Source organism: Aythya marila, assembly GCF_965140915.1.
Source record: "Aythya marila genome assembly, chromosome: Z".
Taxonomy (NCBI): Eukaryota; Metazoa; Chordata; class Aves; order Anseriformes; family Anatidae; genus Aythya; species Aythya marila.
Genome location: NC_139080.1, coordinates 65,438,157 through 65,456,954, shown reverse-complemented (window position 1 = coordinate 65,456,954; position 18,798 = coordinate 65,438,157). Strand labels below are relative to the sequence as shown.

General features: G+C 39.9%; 1 protein-coding gene across 6 annotated transcripts in view; it reads left to right on the top strand.

Moving 5' to 3' along the window:
- Positions 1-18,798, top strand: part of SNCAIP (synuclein alpha interacting protein) — an 88,747-nt gene that overhangs the window by 50,414 nt on the left and 19,535 nt on the right. For all 6 annotated transcript variants that reach the window (XR_014319262.1, XR_014319263.1, XM_082782469.1 and 3 more), the window contains exons 4-7: positions 5,745-6,607; positions 8,345-8,524; positions 11,039-11,152; positions 15,541-15,666. Coding sequence is in view for 4 of the 6 variants with exons in the window: in XM_082782469.1 (XP_082638595.1) it covers positions 5,745-6,607; positions 8,345-8,524; positions 11,039-11,152; positions 15,541-15,666 (1,283 nt within the window). In the remaining 2 variants the exon portion in view is untranslated. The remainder of the gene's footprint in view (positions 1-5,744; positions 6,608-8,344; positions 8,525-11,038; positions 11,153-15,540; positions 15,667-18,798) is intronic.

Here is an 18,798-nt window from a genome sequence, read left to right as displayed (position 1 = left end):
AAAGGTCTGGGAGAATGAAGAAACACCCACTGTACATTTAGGAGAAGGTCAGCTAAGGAACCTGAAGGTGAAAAAGTTCATGGGACCTGGTCAGATTCATTCATGGGTCCTGAGAAAACTGGCAGATGTAGTTCTTAAGTCACTGTTCACCATAGCTGAGAAGTTGTGGCAGTCTGGCAAAGTACACAATGACCGATGGAGGAGAAACATAACCCCCATTTTTAGAAAGGGAAAAAAGGAAGACCCAGAGAACTACAGGCCAGTCAGTCTCACCTCTGTGCCTGGCAAGATCATGGAGCAGATCCTCCTGGAAACTGTGCATGGAAACAGGCACATGGAAAATAAGGAGGTGATTGGTGACAGCCAACATGTCTTTGCTAAGGGCAGATCGTGCCTGACAAATGTGGAAGCCTTCTACAGTGGAGTTACAGCATTGATGGATAGGGGAAGAGCAACTGACATTGTCTCTCTGGACTTGTGCAAAGCATTTGACGCTGTCCTCCATGATATCCTTGTCTCTAAATTGGAGATACATGGATGTGATGGTTGGGCCACTTGGTGGGTAAGGACTTGGCTGGATGGCTGCTCTCAAAGGATTGTGGTCAACAGCTCTGTGTCCAGGTGGAGGTCAGTGATGAGCGGTGTTCCCCAGCAGTCAGTACTGGGACCTGTGCTGTGCAATGTCTTTGCTGGTGACATGGACAGTGCGGGTTTGCCAATGCCACCAAGCTGTGTGCTGTGGTTGATGTGCTAGAGGGATGGGATAGCATCCAGAGAGACCTGGATAGGCTTGAGAGGTGGGCCTGTGAGAACCTCATGAAGTTCAACAAAGCCAAATGAAAGATGCTGCACCTTGGTCGGAGCAATCCCCAGCACAAATACAGGCTGGGTGGAGGATGGAAGGAGAGCAGCCCTAAGGAGAAGGACCTGGGAGTGCTGGTTGATGAGAAGCTCAACATGAGCTAGCAATGTGTTCCTGCAACCCAGAAAGCCAACTGTGTCCTCGGCTGCATCAAAAGAGATGTAGCCAGCAGGGTGAGGGAGGGGATTCTCTCCCTCTTGTGAGACCTTACCTGGAGCACTGCATTCAGCTGCGGGGCCCCCAGAACAAGAAGGATGTGGACCTATTAGAATGAGTCTAGAGGAGAGCCATGAAGATAACCAGAGGGCTGGAGCACCTCTCCTATGAAGACAGGCTGAGGGAGTTGGGGTTGTTCAGCCTGGAGGAGAGAAGACTCTGGGGAGACCTTATAGCGGCCTTCCAATATAAAAGGGGCCTACAGGAAAGCTGGGTAGTGAGTCTTTATCAGGTAATGTAGTGATAGGACAAGGAGTAATGGCTTTAAACTAAAAGAGGGGAGACTTAGATTAGGCATTAGGAAGAAATTCTTCCCTCAGAGGGTGGTAAGGCCTTGGCACAGGTTGCCCAGAGAAGCTGTGGCTGCCCCATCCCTGGAGGTGCTCAAGGCCAGGCTGGATGGGGCTTTGAGCAACCTGGTCTGGTGGGAGGTGTCCCTGCACATGGCAGTGAGGTTGGAATCAGATGGTCTTTAGGGTCCGTTCCAACACAAACCACTCTATGATTTTGTAAATACTGGTGCATGGAAGAGATCTGTTTTATCCAAGATTGCACCAGACTTATTTTTCAGATTTGGGAATCATTTTAGCTGTTCCACATTCTAGTCCACTGCCTTAAGCTTAAACCATCCTTTATTGTTGTTTATAAGAGAATAAAGCAGTATTTATTTGACCCAGACTTTTAATGGCCCCTGCCTGCGTTCATAAGTATGGAGAAATGAGCAAGGCACTTATCCCCTGGAGCAGCTGTTGAAGACTACTTGCATAACTCCTGCTGTGCTGGTGTTTTGGAGGACATAGGCATTGCTTGCCTTTGCTTCTTCAGAGAACAAACATCTGAAAACAGAAGAGAGGAGATTCAAGCAATGCCCTGGACTATTCTGGCCAATGTTCTCGGTATTTTGTAGGAGGAAACCATGCTGTAACTGCCTAAGCAGTAATGCAGCCTATACAGCATCCAAGTGAATAATTGCACCAAGGATTGCATCTACCAATTTGATTAGCTTTCCTTCCTAGTGCTTCTGTGGTTAAATGCCATGTTCTAGTCCTTTATTAAATGCAGTGTGAATTCATCATCCCAATTAAGTAAAGAATATGTTCATAAGTCAGTAAAAATATTGCTAATTGTTCTTAGTGTCCCAGTTTGTTTTTCTGGAGCTAGTATTTGTAAAGAGATGCTCCACCAATATGTTGGGAAGGAAAACAATGAAGAATGCGATTGCCTTACGCCAGTCTAGATGTAATGAAAGAGAAATATATGACTGTGCAATGATCCAAGACAGATTTGTAACAAAGGTCATTGCTTCTTTGCGGTGTCCGATTTTACAGTTTTACCATCAGTGGTTTCTGTAAATACTTGTTGTTAAGGTTAGAAAGTAGAAAAAGCAAAGCAACAAAATAAATGAAAGCTTAAAGAAAGTGACGACAAACAAAATGTTGATGCCTTTTCCTCTGTCTAGACCCCTGTGTTGAAAGCAGTGTTTTCATAAAACGCAGACAGAATTCATTTCCATACTGAGTGCTTAATAGTTCCTGTCAGAACAAAACAGCTGGGAAACATATGGTATCCATTTCCCTGTATCACTTGGAAAAAATTTCACATGTAAATAAAACCAACATAAAAGTGTAGGCCTTTGAACCTAGAATCTTATACAACACATAAATAAGTCAGTACAGTGCGTTCTTTGTATTGGCCCACTAAGTTACATGCCTTCTGATTATTATTATTTTTATTTATTTTTCGGAAATGTATTCTTAAGCATTTCCAAAAGTATTAAGGTAATTTTCAGACATCCGTAACTACTAAGCTATACTAATCTTTCACTTCAAACACTAATGTTGCACTGAAAGTGTATATATCTGTTTCCTTAGGAAGGTGTTCATGGCAAATTGTGTGTTTTGACCACGAATTAGATCCCCCTGATATGCAGTTAGCATGTGTAATAAATCTGCTATGTTTAAACTGCATTCTTGAGTTTGAGAATGTATTAACTCTTAATGTACAGTAAGAGGAACATTGAAGGAGAAACTGCCTAAAGGCTTTAGTGTTTTTAGCACTGTGTCTCTAATGAAAATAAATAAATAAATAAAATTATTTACCAGAGTTCACTGATTAATGAGAACATAAATATCACCAACTGGGACTGTAGAAAAGAATGCAGATCCAATAGGACTAAGAGCTCAGGTGTCTTAAGCTCCTTTTCTTCTCTGTAAGTCAGACTCACTGGTCAAGCTCCAATGTGCTGAAATAATTTTCTGGAAGTTCCAGAGCTATAGGTATGTGTGTGTGTGTGTGTGTATAAATGTATGCACATTAACAGATGGAAAGTTGGACCGAGAAGCCCAGCATACAGAGGAGAAATGGAAAAAGAAACATTGCAGCTGAATAAGTAGGCTTAATTTTCAGATCAGAGAATAGTTTAGGTTGGCAGGGACCTCTTGAAATCTGGCCCAACCTCTCTGCTCATGCGGGGTCAGTTAGAGCAGGTTACTCAGGACCATGTCCAGCTGAGTTTTGAGTATCTTCACAGACACAGAATTTACAGAGTCATATAATGTTTTGAGTTAGAAAGGACCTTAAAGACCATCTAATCCCAACCCCCTGCCACGGGCAGGGACACCTCCCACCAGACCAGGTTACCCAAAGCCCCATCCAGCCTGGCCTTGAGCACCTCCAGGGATGGGACATCCACAGCTTCTATGGGCAACCTGGTCTAGCTCTTCCAGCCCAGGACCACTCCTGCCCAGCTGCTGGGGCCCAGCCTGGTGCCTAGGGACCCAGGGTTTCTGCCCAGGCTGGGGGATATAGCTGCGGCTTTCCCTTTTGCAGGTTCAAAGAGTACCAAAGCTGAGCACATGTCCAAAACACACAGACGCATTTGTATCTCCTGGTTGTAGAGGAGATACAGGTTCACTGGTACAGGACTGCACACAGCACTCTGCAGCTTCACAACACGCACATTTGTGCAGCACACACACATTTGTGGATCCTTCAAACCCCTGGCACAGCCCCTTTGTCCACCAAGCACCCTGCCCCCTAGGCCTGCTACCTCCTTCATGGGTCACCTACTTGCTATCTGGTCCAGCTTGAGGCTCGCTGCAGACAGGCAGCACTCACACACTTGCCATCATGCACACAACGCTCTCCACAGGCACACAGGCAGAGACCCCCACCATGCCTGATACCCTAGCAAGGACCCAAGGGCCCCACTACTTGTCAGCAAGTCCAGCTGAAAGCTTGCAGGTGAATGCACATGCACACCCCAGGCACACCAGGTGATCAGGTGCACGGCCCAGCTAGAAAAGCACACCTTCTTAATTTATACTGCACTCTTTTATACCCTTTTCTTCTTACTCTCTTTGTTCCTCTTGCTCCCCTTTCCTCTTACATACCCCCATGGATTTGCAGAGGTCTGAAGTTTCTGCAGCCTCCCAGTCGAGGCTCCCCTCACCCTCCGGTTCACAGTATTATCCTCTGCAAAATCCAGGTTGATCTTCCTGGAAGCTGCACCTGTATTTAGATAGTCCATCCACTAGTGTGACTAGGAGGTTTATTTCTTGCCATTGTCCCAATTTTTGTTTGTCAGGTCTGTGTCTCAGCATTTTGCTCATGGTACTTTACTTCTTATCAACTCAGTCAACCTTGCTTAAATAACATTCCCACATTCCATCTTTCTTTATCAATTGTTAAAACTGACCAAGTTTTGGTTCCCACCACCTCCTCCCTTATCCCTTGTTGCATTGGAAAAGGTTCTTCACCAAATGCCCTTAAAGTAGCAGACACTCTACTTCTATACAACCTTACACTTCCCTTCAGCTGGAATTTCGTGTGTTTCAGTTTGTGCCCATTGCCTCTTATCTGGTCAGTGGGTACCACTGAGAAGAGCCCAGCTCCCTCTTCTTCCTTACCTCCCAACATGCCTTCATACCTGTGGGTAAGATTCTCCTGACCCTTCTTTTCTGCAGGCTGAATGGTCCCAGCTCTCTCAGCCTCTCTTCGTATGAAAGAAGCTCCAGTCCTGTTGTGTCTTTGTGTCTCTGTGCTGGACTTGCTCTAGGAAGTCTGTGTTCTTCTTGCACCGGGGAGCCAGAACTGGATGCAGGACCGTAGGTGTGGCCTTGCTAGGGCTGAGCAGAGAGGAAGGGTCACCTCTATTGACTTGCTGTTTTAATGAAAACATGATTTCCACTTCCTGTGTCAAAAATACATCTTCCAGAGATAACATGCCTTAAAAGAATAAATTGTTGCTGTTACTAAAACAAACTCACTTAAAACAGTTTTAACCAGGGAGGTTGCCCTTCTCTTCTTATGTATCTCTGTTCAACTAGAAATGTACAAAAAGTAGAGTTCCAACCAGCATAGCTGGGTAAGGCCACTGTGAATGCTACTGGACTCTTACAGGTTCCTATTACTTGATTAAAACTACTTTATTTGTAAATGATTTTAATGTATGTCCTGTTTGAAGATTTCTGTTCTAGAATGTGAAATTCTTCAGCTGTTTTCTTAGAGTTGCAGTTAAATCTGTTTAGATATGAATCTGGCAAGGTGTCATGTAATTCTGGCTACCAGTGCTTATCCAGGTATATCTTTGAAGCATGCTATATATATCATGTCACACATCTGGCAGTAATCAGCAGTTCTAAATCATATTCCTCTATTTCTTCAGTTTCCAGCAGCAGCTGGAACTGTGGAGTCTCAACTCTTATCGGAAATGCACAGAAACCAACAGGCATTGCAGATGTGTGCAATAAATTCAGACCAGTGAAGAGGGTTTCCCCACTAAAGCACCAGCCAGAGAGCTCTGAGAACAATGAAAGTGATGACCAAAAGAACCAGAAGGGAGAATACCAGAAGGGCAGCGAATCACAACCTGCACCTCCGAATGATGACCAGAGCCCAGGAGAAGGAGAGAACCTTAAAAGTAAAAACATTGAGCCTACTGTTCTGCTCGGGGAGCTGGAGCACTATGACCTGGATATGGATGAAATTTTGGATGTGCCTTATATTAAATCAAGCCAGCAACTCATTCCCTTCACAAAGGTAGCTCCTGAGAAAAAAAATTTGGGTGTATGTTCAACAGTCAATGGTGTTAGTGGCAAGACGTGCCCTACAGGGAGCACAGAGAACTCGCCTTCTGGGGTGACACAGTTCTGTGTTCTCTCTCCTGTGAAAGGCTCTCAGCTGAGAAAAACGCAGCCCATTGTCCTTGATCAGCACAAGCATATAACAGAAGAATTAGAGCTTTCCCAGCCTTTAGTTAAGTGTAGCTCAGTCCATGAATCTGAAGCCCAGGGCAAGGGTTTCCTCTGTAGGACATTTGTTGATCCTCAGGCTCACAAAACTGAGAAGACTATGCCTAACTGCCACCTGAGGACTTTTCACCTGCAGACAGCAGTGGCAGAAAACAAGCAGCTTGAGGAACTGAATATGAACTGGAGCAGTGCAGGGGGCCCAGAAGAGAGGAGTGAAGAGGTGAAAAAATTTAAGAGCATCTTAAACATTGTAAAGGAAGGCCAAATATCATTACTGGTAAGTATCATTTTTTTCATAAACTGTGTAGAATAAGAGGGTTCTGTGGTGTGGTTCATTACATCAGCAAAATTTATGAAGTGTGTATTTTGCATCACCACCCTTTGTATCTTGTATGCTCCTTATAAATTGGGTAAATTATCTTCCAGGTAGAAAGTTTTCATCTTTAAAACAAGTAAGTAACAAAAACAGGATACTAGTTTTATGTGAGCATAGGCAAGATTGCTAGTTTATGCAGTAAACTGAAATAATATAGAAGGTAGGCATTTTAACTCTTGAAATCATTTGAATATCATATTTAAATCTTAAATGGGCTTTGCCTTTCACAACATTTGTGGGTTGTTTTGTTCAGTTATTAATGGTTTACCTCAGTTGTTATTTAGAAGCTGACAGTGGGAACAGAGGGGCTTCTGTTGTATTCTGATTATTATTCAGGAGTGTTTATGCTGGCTTGTTGCAGCAGCATTCTCAGGCAGGGGCTTTCTCTAAAGCCTCAATGGCCTCTGACCCATATGAAGTTTTCAGTAAATTCTAGCACAGTGATCAGACACTATCAATGATGTTTTCCAAAGTAACTAGATGCAAGTGAACACAATGATGCAGAGCATGTGATCTGCAGTCAGAATGGCTGGTGGAGGCCCTGTGTATGTATAAGAACTGTTTTTGTTAGATTTTTGTTTAGCTTCTCTGTTTACCAGTCTAGCTCAAGCACAAAGGCATGCTATTAACATAGCAGTAAAAACAAAGACAGACATTCAAAGACTAGACAGAGGCAGAAGAGTATATTAGAATGCTCAGTAAGAAATAAAAGTAGATGGAATTCACCCAAAATAGGAATTGGTAAAAATAATACAAACAAACAAACAAAAAAAGGTCATAATAGGTAGGCGGGTGGGCAGAAAATATGTATTTATTTTCCAAACAAATCGAAATCTGTAAGTAAAGTATATTCATCAAACAGTACTCTGACAAGCCTGCACTACACGAGAAACTTGTCGTTGTTACTGCTTAACTCTGTGTTTCTTCTTCCATTTTCCTTCTGGGGTTTATCAGTCTAATTGTTGTGTCTGAAAATTAGACTTGGGCAGGAATAATGTATTAAGTCATTGTTATGAATTACTTTGTGTAAATATTCCAACAAATTATTTTTTTAACAGAAACAAGCTACTAAATAAGAGTCTTCTGCCTCATGTTTTAAGTACAATTTAGATTGTGCTGAACAATACAAGCTACCACTTTGTGATGAGCAAAATTAAACAGGAAGATTTTTAAGAGTTGTGGATGATTTCTCTTGAATTACACATTATTATAATGCCTTCTGTCCCTCCTCCCCTCCCTCTCCTCACCCCCATCCCTTCCAAAAAAAAAAAAAGAGAAAAGAAACCAATCACAAAATTGACAGAAATTATGAAAATGTATTTTCTTACATTGCACATTTGTTATTGTAGAACAAACTAGTACAAAGACTTAAAGCTATTCAAGAACCTTGCACTTCTTTATGGCATTTAGCCTAGATGGAGAGAAATTAAGCAGAGAATGAAGCCAATGAGCATACTGCCTCTATCCTTTCACTAATGGTAGCCAATTGCTGTACCAGGAAATTAAAAGCTGCTGGTTATGAGTTGTAAAAGAATGTGACTATGGGAAAATGTCTTTTGTCTTGTATCTTGGGTTCCGAGGCTTAGAGTTCTGTGTTCTTATCCCTAGTTGTAACTAACATAACGCCTTCTTTATCAGCCACATTTAGCAGCAGATAATCTGGATAAGATTCATGATGAATGTGACAACAATCTGTTGCATGTAGCAGCATCAAAGGGACATGCAGAATGCCTGCAGCATCTCACTTCTTTGATGGGCGAAGACTGTTTGAATGAAAGAAACATTGAGCAGCTAACTCCAGCTGGATTAGCAATAAAGGTAATTTAGTCTCTGTCTCTACTGTAATGTGGCATAAAGGTGATTTAGTTTCTTTCTGTGACAGCAGTAGGTATTACATCCATCAGGAAGTCATTTTCAAGCCTTTTGTTAAATGACATTTTTATCCATTGTTGTCAATGAATATATGTTCATTTTTAAATCTGTTAACTGTCTAAAAAATTGCTGTATTCTGAGGAACATTCATCAATCAGGCTCAGTTGTGTCTTCAGAAAAGTGTAAGAGAGTTAGAAAAAAAAGGTGTGAGACCATGTTTACAAAGCATGAAATAAATCTGATCCGCATCTGGAGATGAAACGTCTCGGTTGTCTACAACAATTGCATTGAAGTTAAAATGTACATATTGCAGAGCAACCAGTCAGAAAATGTGATAATTACTGTCAAAACTTACAGAAACAACTATTATGTAGGGAAATGTGAGGATAATTGGTGTTGCTGCCCTAAAGTAAAACCTAGAGGTGTATAGGAAGGCTGATAATTTTGACAAACTGATTCTGGGTCTTCAATAAGATTGGATGGTTGAATGCCATTCATCTTAGTCATGGAGTACCTTAAGACAAAACAATGACAAGGGTTTCTGATTTTTCAGATATATTTTTATTCAATTGCTATTTACTTCTTGGGAAAACTTTAGAAACTGGCAGAGAACTGGTGGACTCCAACCTGCAGGTTTGCATTCTTCTCTTTGTGTAAAAACAAATCTGAAACTTGAAATTGATATTTATTTCCTTTCCAAAATAGCTTTTTCCTTTCTATGAATGCAGAGAGTATTTTATGTTTTCTCTTTTGTCCTGTATGAGGTTTTGACTGAGGGCTTGAAATGATTCTTTTAGCTATAAAGACTATAATAACGTTTATGAAAAAGACAGTTGAATAGTGAAATAGGAGCAGGTCATGCCTGCATGTAGTGAGGTATGATTTTTGAAAGAGAAGACACTGCAGCAAGAGAAGCTGCTAAAAGCTGTTGCTTTTAAACTGGGTCACAAACATGCTCTGAAGAAGATGTTCATCTGTCTTTCATAGAATCATGGAACAGTTTGGGTTGGATGGGACCTTAAAGACCATCTGGTTCCAACCCCCTGCCATGGGCAGGGACACCTCCCACCAGACCAGGCTGCCCAAAGCCCCATCCAGCCTGGCCTTGAGCATCTCCAGGGATGGGGCATCCACAGCTTCTCTGGACAGCCTGTGCCAGGGCCTTACCACGCTCTGAGGGAAGACTTTCTTCCTAGTGTCTAATCTAAACCCACCCTCTTTTAGTTTAAAACCATTACTCCTTGTCCTATCACTACATTACCTGACAGAGTCCCTCTCTTGCTCTCCTGTAGACCTCCTTTAGGTACTGGAAGGCCCGCTCCTACAAGGTCTCCCCAGGTCCTTTTCTCCAGGCTGAACAACCCCATCTCCTTCAGTCTGTGTTCACAGGAGAGGTGCTCGAGCCCTCTGATCATCTTCATGGCCCTCCTCTGGACCCATTCTAATAGGTCCACATCTTTCTTGTTCTGGGGGCCCTGCAGCTGAATGCAGTGCTCCAGGTGGGGTCTCACAGGGGCAGTGTAGAGGGGGAGAATCCCCTCCCTCCCCCTGCTGGCCACACTTCTTTTGATGCAGCTCAGGATACAGTTGGCTTTCTGGGCTGCAAGCACACATTGCCAGCTCACGTTGAGCTTCTCATCAACCAACACCTCCAGGTCCTTCTCCTCAGGGCTGCTCTCAATCCATTCTCTGTCCAGCCTGTATTTGTAATTGGGATTGTCCCAGACTAGATGCAAGACTTTGCACTTGGATCAAGGTCTTTGCAGCATCTACATCCCACTTCATAGAAACTTGTAAACCTCCCTGAGTATGCATAGTAATTTGGAACACTTGAGAATGGGCTGTAAAAGGAGTTCAGGGCAAGAACCTCTCCTCGTTTGTGTTTGTACAATATTTATCACACGTCCTAATCTAAGAGGTTTAGGTGTTCAGATACTACATACTTAATAATAACTTAGGAAATATACACTTAATTATTGAGTTTGTAGGGAGAGTGATTGTTCACTCTGCTCCAGTAAATGATCTTATTAATTTTAAATATGGAGCCTTGCTGTAAGCGTGATAAAAGCAGAGCTATGGTTTTGGTCTAAACAATTGAACAATAGGGATCAGACTGTGTATGTAGTACTCTTTCACTGCCTCTTGAGCTGGTGTCTGCTGTGACGCCATTCAGCAAACATTCTGTGCCAACACATTTGCTCAGCTGTAGTTTTAGGAGGGAAAAGATGGAAATTACAAGGTAAGCTTGAGGCGACTATAAGTTATAAGTAGCCAAATTATATTTGATACAGGACAGCAAGATAAACAAGTGCAATACGTGAGGACAGATTAAAGAAAAACTTCAAAAAAAAAGTGGAATTTTGTGACATACTGCATTTCTGATACACTTTTCCCTGTTTATTAGATGTGTTTGGAATGAAACAGCTGGAATTTAAATAATTTTTTTTGTTATTTGTTTAGAATGGTCAGCTGGAATGTGTTCGGTGGATGGTGAGCGAAACAGAAGCTATTGCAGAATTAAGTTGCTCCAAAGATCATCCGAGCCTTATTCATTATGCAGGTTGCTATGGTCAGGTATGGTTTTCATTTACTTTTCAAAGAGATTATTGTGATGCTTATACAGGAATTTTAATTTAAAGCATCTTTATTATTTTATGGCTTTTAAACACAGGGGTTCATAAACAGTTTAAATATTGAAAGATCTTTTTCCCATTTAATCCGTGTATTTTTTCAGTATTCTCCCTCTTAAGTCCTTTTTTTTAAGCTTTAAATAATGCCTCAGAGAAGATTAGATGCCATATTATGCCAGCCTTATAATTCCCAAGAGCATCTTCTAAATTTAGCCTTTATGATCCCTTATGGGTCCCCTTGGATATTAGAAAATCATCAAACATTTTGAATAGCTCACATTCGTTTTCCAGGAGAGACTAATCTCAAAAAAATGGCAAACTGTGGCAATTTATTAATTCAGTATATTGGCAGTAAAATGAAGTGTGACAGAACTTAATCATCTGCCTAACTCTAGCCAGTCCTATTAAGAATTACATATAAAATATGTTGTAAACCAATCCTGTTCCACACCTAACTTATCTATAAATCTAATCTTGGGAAACCACAGAAGTACAGCATTTTGGTGTTTTGCTACTGTCTGGGGAAACATATACCGCTTGATTAGACCAGATTCTCCTCCCACAGTCTGTTTTTCCTAAATAGACCTTGCAATAACCCCTCTTCAAAGGACCTTCTCCAGGATTTACTATACAAGTAACAGTGATTGGTTATTCTTCTCTAATGCCTTTGGCAGATGGACTAGTTGTATCATCCAGTTTCTTCAACAAACATTAAGGATAAATGCAGAAAAAATACTATTTTTGTGCTAATGCTGTTTTCTCTCTTCCTTGGTAAAAGAGAGGACAAGCAAAATGTATTCCCTAAGAAAATTTGCCTTTTCTTTCCTGTACAAACATGGTTATCTTATTCAATGCTTTACAAATATTGTGGCATGTTTTGGCTGTTAGTTGATTCTTTGCAAGGGTGGATTTGCTGTAGGGGGACGGAAGGAGAGGAGCAGATCTGGAAAGCTATGGAGCTGGAAGTCTACCCTTTCTCCTACTGTTTCCTAAGGCAACACAGACACCTTTGTTCTTGGCTGTACAAACACCTCCATTACTCTTCAGTCACCTGCTATGCAGATGTTACTGGTGCAAATTAGGAACCTGCTCGATATACTGATTGATTTTATTCTGCTTTCTATAACTATAAAGGCTTGTAAAGTTACAACTGATACAAGGAAGCTGGGAGCCCAATCAGTACTGGATTTGAGAAAGAAATGTTTACTACTGAGAAGAAACTTTGGAAGAGAAAGCTTCATATGAACTTATGTTAATGTCTTCTTTTCATTAGCCTAATTTTGTCCTCATCTCTAAAGATGTTTATACAAACTAAATCCAGTCAAGATTTATTTTTTTTTTCAAGCTCTACTGTCTACTGCCAGGAGCAGATCTGGCACAGTTTATCTAGATATTATTTTCAGAGCAGGACGGAAGCTCCACCAGTTAAGAAACACCAGCTACAGTCAACCATGCATGAAATTTACAAAGGTGATATAAAAATTACTGCCAAATTTTCTTAGTTAGATGAATGCCAAAGAAAGTTCATATGTAATGTCAACTATCTTTTTTTTTTTATAATCTATAAATGTCTTACAAACACGAAGGAATGTTGAGGCTGAAGGGAAGCCAGACTATCTTGCCCAACTGTGTTAGGAAGAAAAAAGAGTTGAGATATTCCAAAGCGTAATTGGCACTATCCTCAAAGTTTTAATTTATTTTACCATTACTTACATGAGAGATAATCCATGTAAACACTGGTCTTGGCAGAATTACAAGAGTAATATTTTTACAAGGAAGACCTGTTATTGAATCATTTTCTATCAGAGTCAGCCCATCCATTGTTTCCCCAGGCATTAGGCATGCATACCATATTTGTCTTCAATAAATATCATTTAGAATGGGCAACAAAAGTGATTTCATAGCAAAGCTCCTAAGTTAAAGGTCATCAAACCACAGTCATGACCAGACTTCAAAAACATCTCAACAATACTGTATTTTGTCAAATGAGAGAGGAACCACATAAATTCATCTGATGAAAGAGAAGAAGAGCTTAAAGTCAACCAGTAGCCTGGTCTGCATACCTCCTACCTAGGGCTTCTTTAACCATGAGCTTTTGCAAGAAGCAACCGTGGTGGGCAGGTCTCTTCACACCACGTTGTTGGTGCATGGTAGATCATATACCAGCTGCTCCTGAACAACAGGAAGGAGTGATGGTGCAATCCCAGATGTACATAATAGGTCCTGACTAAGAGCTTCAAAGGGCTATAGCTTCTTTCCAACATGGATACTATCATAGCATGGGCCACACTGGTAACAGACAGAGGGTGAGGAATGCCAAGTGTTTGTTCCCTGCAGGCTCAAGAGAGTCAAGAGGGACTTTGGGGAACCAGAGCTACAGCATTACTGAGAGCCTCGGGGGGTTTCTGTGTGCCTCTCAGCAGTGGTGTAGTGCAAGAGACCACAATGTGGGCACAGTATGTGGCATCCAGATATGTAAATGCACATTTATGCACCTCAAGATGATTGTTTTTTTCATTTGTAATGTCATTTTTGTGTTCCTTTCACACACCTTAGTCTTTTATTCAAAAAAACTGGTATCTATTTAATCAATTTCAAGTAATGGGGCAAAGATTGACTGTCGAGTCTGTACTCTTCACCATGCTAATCCTTCCATTTGTAGTATATTTAATCATTTAAATGGTCTTTGCTAACTGCTCTTTCTGTTTCAAAAGCTGATGGAGCCAGTCCCAAAACAGAAATTATGTATTGTGACATTTTCCCAGAATCTTTTTTTTAGAGAGGTTTGCATAGTTGTAGGTGTGGAATATGCCAGAGGGACAATAACCACTGCTACAACGTAAGTCCATTGAAGGTCTTAAAATTATCAGCTGTACTGAGTAATTTGTCAGTGTATATCAGGTCCTGTTACATAACAAGTATGTGACTATTTTCCATTATCTTAACCTTCTAAATAAATTTTATTATTCTTCATTTTGTCTGAGTAAATAGATGATTATAAACCTTTTCCTAGGAAGAATTTTCTTCCAGGTATATCATATGAGTGTTACAAAAGGGTTGTATAGTATATTTTGATAAACGATTTTTCATTTTTCCGTATGAAAGTGAAGAAAACTGAAGTTATTTTACCTGTGTTTGTCATGTCAAGGATACATCTGTTAAAAAACATAGTCATCTGAGAGAAACACAAACTGTTTCAGTAGGTTTCTAATGTTGTGCCTGTGATGAGTTAATACACAGACACTTCTAAGTAGAGATGATGGCATTTAGTCGTACAGGTGCTTGATTTCTATGTTGATAACATAAATGACTGGAAAGCCTAATTTTCTCCGTGCTGATTGTGATCATAAAGTTATAGGCCATGCTCAGCGTTTCGGTCACTTTTACATTTTGAAGATATATATAATTTCACAGCTATAACTGTATTCCAGTTCTGCAGAGGAATGTCTCTAAAATATTTTTCTTGTTATTATTAAAACATAAGGGAAATTTACAGGAGTAGTACAATCCTTCTCCACTGCTTGCCAACACCACAGGCATTTCCAGAAATTGCTCGAAAGCATTTTAAGAGTGATATGTGATCTTAAGTCATTCCTCCATGCTGGCTGTCATCTATATTTGGCATTCAGCCAAGTATAAATACCTATTCCTTCGCCCTGTAACAAAAAACAAAATTGCTGTTAAAATGGAAATGCAAAGAAGATAAGTTCCAGACAATTTGTCCCTATGAAGTAGACAGCAGAGATCCTGAATGGATGGAATATTCTGGAGGAGACCTAAAGAATTCGAGGTTCCATCTCATTTTCCTTGAAAAATCGGCGCACTGAGAGCTCAGGATGGACAGATTTCCTGAGTTTAGTTGCCTTGCTTCTCTTCTTGCACATCATGGAGCATGATGATAGATTTGAAGAATCTAACTGCTCATCTCTGTGATCTGTACATATTCCTGTTGTAATTTTCCAAAGAAGCTTGTGAAGCTTTCAGAAAAAGATTTTCAGGCTGACACACAAGCTGTTGTACTTCAGGAGTCCTCTGCAAGATATAGGCATGCATGTTTTCCAGTGAACAATTTGTCAGAATGTGTTACAGTGATGTAACGTCTTTTTATAAGGCAGATTAAAATACTTTGGTATATTTCCTTAAAAAAAAAAAAAAAACAGAGACAAACTCCTGACATACTATGTCCTACAAAGTTAAGAGAGGCTGAAAGCAAGGTCTTATGAAAGGAATTATTGATCATTATTGATGCCAGATGACAGTACCAGTATTCCTCCTGTACCTGTAGCTTTTCGTCATTTATCTTTTGTGGCATCTGTTTCCCCCTTCTCTTAGGAGAAAATACTTCTGTGGCTTCTTCAGTTTATGCAAGAACAAGGGATTTCACTGGATGAAGTTGACCAGGATGGAAATACTGCTGTTCATATAGCTGCTCAACATGGCTATCTAGGATGCATACAGGTAGAGTAATAGCTACATCAGAAACCTAATTTAAATCAAATTTGAATAACAACAACTATTAAAACATTTACAGGAGGTCTTACAAGTAGGAATAATTATTGATACCCTAAAATATACTGCAAGAAAGAACTTTTAAACAAGTAGGACTCAGACTAAAATACCAGAAAGTTCTACTTTCTCGATTCTATTCTGTTGGATGCTATTGTATTGGTGCTATTATAAATCTAAAGTAATCATACTGCAAGAAGAAAGCATGATTATATAGTACATAGTATATACACAAAAATACCTAATATATTTTTTTATGTTAAAAAAGAACATCCGGTGTAGATAAGCCTGCTCTTCTTACTGTTATGATATTTTCTTTCTGTTTCTTTTTCTGTTTAGCTGTAGCTCTTCATCTTTTCCGTATGAAAGTCTAACAGTTGCAGTTTGTTTTGCTTTGAAGGACTTACACTTTTAGCAAATCATCCCTTCCAGACTTCTAATCTTTAAACCTATCTATGCTAAACAAAACAGTGTGATGGTGATTTCTTAACCAGCTCTCAGTGAATCAGGTTGGCCACTGAGTGGCCAACATACAGTTCTGCTGTACAGAGCTGCTGTAAAGGATAGTTTGGCTTGCTGAAAAGGTTTACACAGCTATAGTGCTTTTGAGAGTCAGATCTAAATAAACCAGTTTAGATACCTTTGTACAGTACCAGTGTTCAGTGTAGACATAACAAAAAAGCTCTATGGTTGAACTTGATGGCAACTCAAGTATCTTGACTTGAGTTGAAGAACACGGATGTACCCTTTGTCCATCAGAGTCACTAGGACCATTAGTCATGGGAGTACATTCTAGTATTTGGGGTTTGTGATAACTTCGAGTGAAAGCTGTTTGAAGAAGAAATAATGGTAAAATTATTTCAGATGATTGCAGAAAGGTGTTTCATGAACAAATTAGGCATTGGGAAAGAACAGCTAAAAGAGTAGATGAAGCCAAGAAATAGAAATCAATAGAAATAGAAGTCAAGGTGATCAAGTCAACATGGGGAAGAAAATATGTCAAAGGAGGAGGAGTATTTCTCAGAGTCTAAGCACTCAGCTTATATCAATCAACATGTTAGTCCTGTTACCACAGGTGAACTGACCCACAGCACCTCTTAGACCACTGCAAACACAGAAGATTTGTAATAGTTCAACCCTAAAAGAAATACACCTAGTTAATTCTTGTTAGCTAACCTCTCAGGGAGCTAAAAATATTTATGTACACTGTAACATTGAAGCTACAGATGCATAGCTTCTTATTATTACTATAACAGTTTATTTATATGTCTGGGCTCAGAGAAGACCTAACTACATACAAGCCAGTTTAAGAATCTGACACAATTAAGAAAAAAAAAAAAAGAGAGAGAGAAAAAGAACAAGGTAGCAATTGAGCTGAATGAATAGACTTGGGGAAAAAGAAAAAACAGTCAAGTAAATTTAGAGGACATGACCACCTCTGCATTTTCTTATTGATGGAACATGTTTTTTTCTTTTAAAGTTGTCAGGAATGGACTCTATACAGACTCTTATAAGAATCTAATAAATACGTCATAACACCTGTGCAAAATTTAGTGTTTCTGTTATTGTGTTCCAGACAATTGCTATGATCAGCTGGAAAAAAAGTTGATAGAATAGATGTTTGTGATTCACTAATAGAAGCTGTTGTTGTAGATCTAGGCTTACTGTTGTTAACCTCAACAAGTCCTCATCAACATGTACAATGTACTTAGGGGAGAAATGGAAGTAAGTTATTTTGAACAGAGTGGTGACATCTGCAGGCTGTTTTCATGGATGAAGCTGAACAAGAAAGAGAATTGCCTTGCTTCCTCTATGAAAAATGAACCTTAATAAATGGCTTAGAATTTCTAAAACTATTTTATTGTAGATAAATATGAAAATCAAATAGTGATTTCTGTTGATGTCAAGCCACAAGGAATAAATCATGAAAATATCTAATGACAACAAAAATAAACAATTTTAGTATATGTCACTTCATTAACACCTCACAGTGCTAAATGCAGTTCATGTTTTGCTGTGCTGTGAAACCAAATAAGGCCCCTGCCCAGTGAGATAACAGTTTAGTTTTAAACAGCATGCAGTGTATGATTTGGTAAAAAGAAAGAAGCAATAAAGAAAGCAGAGGGAGAATGAGTACTAGTATAGAAAATTGAGTGTAATAGAGAGTCAGTGATTCCCTTTCTCTCTCATTCAAAGTTGTTATGAACAGGCAACATGCCTATCATTTTCCAGACTATATGATTGCTTTTTGCAGGTTCGTACCTCCTTATTATTGGTAAGTTAACCCCAAATTTTTGACATAAGATGCAGTGCAAGACTGTTCATAAGTTTCTTTCATTTATAGAGCTAGCAAATAAGATAGCCTACCATTCCTCTTTTCTGTCTGCAGATGTAAATGTCTCTGTGCCTGTGATTCTGCATCAACAAGGCCGTTCTAAACCCTGGTTGGCTTACCAGCTCTGCCTGAATAAATCAGCCAAGAGCTTAGCCACCCACTTCCTCTGATGATGCTCTAGTTTTTGGACACTTTATGGTTTTGTTCAGCACTTTTTTCAGACTGCTGTATGCAGTGTGTATCTGAACACTGCTGCAGGCACTTAAGTCTTACTGTAGGCATGAATAGTGTGTAACACTGATTATCACAAACAAACGACAAAGAGTGAAGGTTGGGTTTCAGTTCTTGCTTCAGTTATTGGATGTCTTGAAGTCAGCCTGACATAACTTCCTTTGTCTTTACAATGCTCTGGATTCAAGTTCCAGGGGTAACTGAGAGACCATACTCACAGCCTGGACAGTTCTCCAGCAACAAGCTAAGGTTCCGGGCTATTATAGTGAGTAGCACATCAGTATCCACAGAACAAGAGGCATTGTTTTTCCTAAAGACTAGGATCTGACAACTATTTCAGTATCTTAAAAAGGTAATAGGGGGTAACCAAGCAACTATAAAACAAGACTTTTTTCTGCATTTAAAAAAAAAAAAAAAAAAAAAAGATTGAAATTATCATCAAACAGGTTTCTTTCTGCAAAAAGAAATTTGTGCCTGCTCGACCTGAAGGATTTTTTGGAAAGTATCTACCGTAGTTT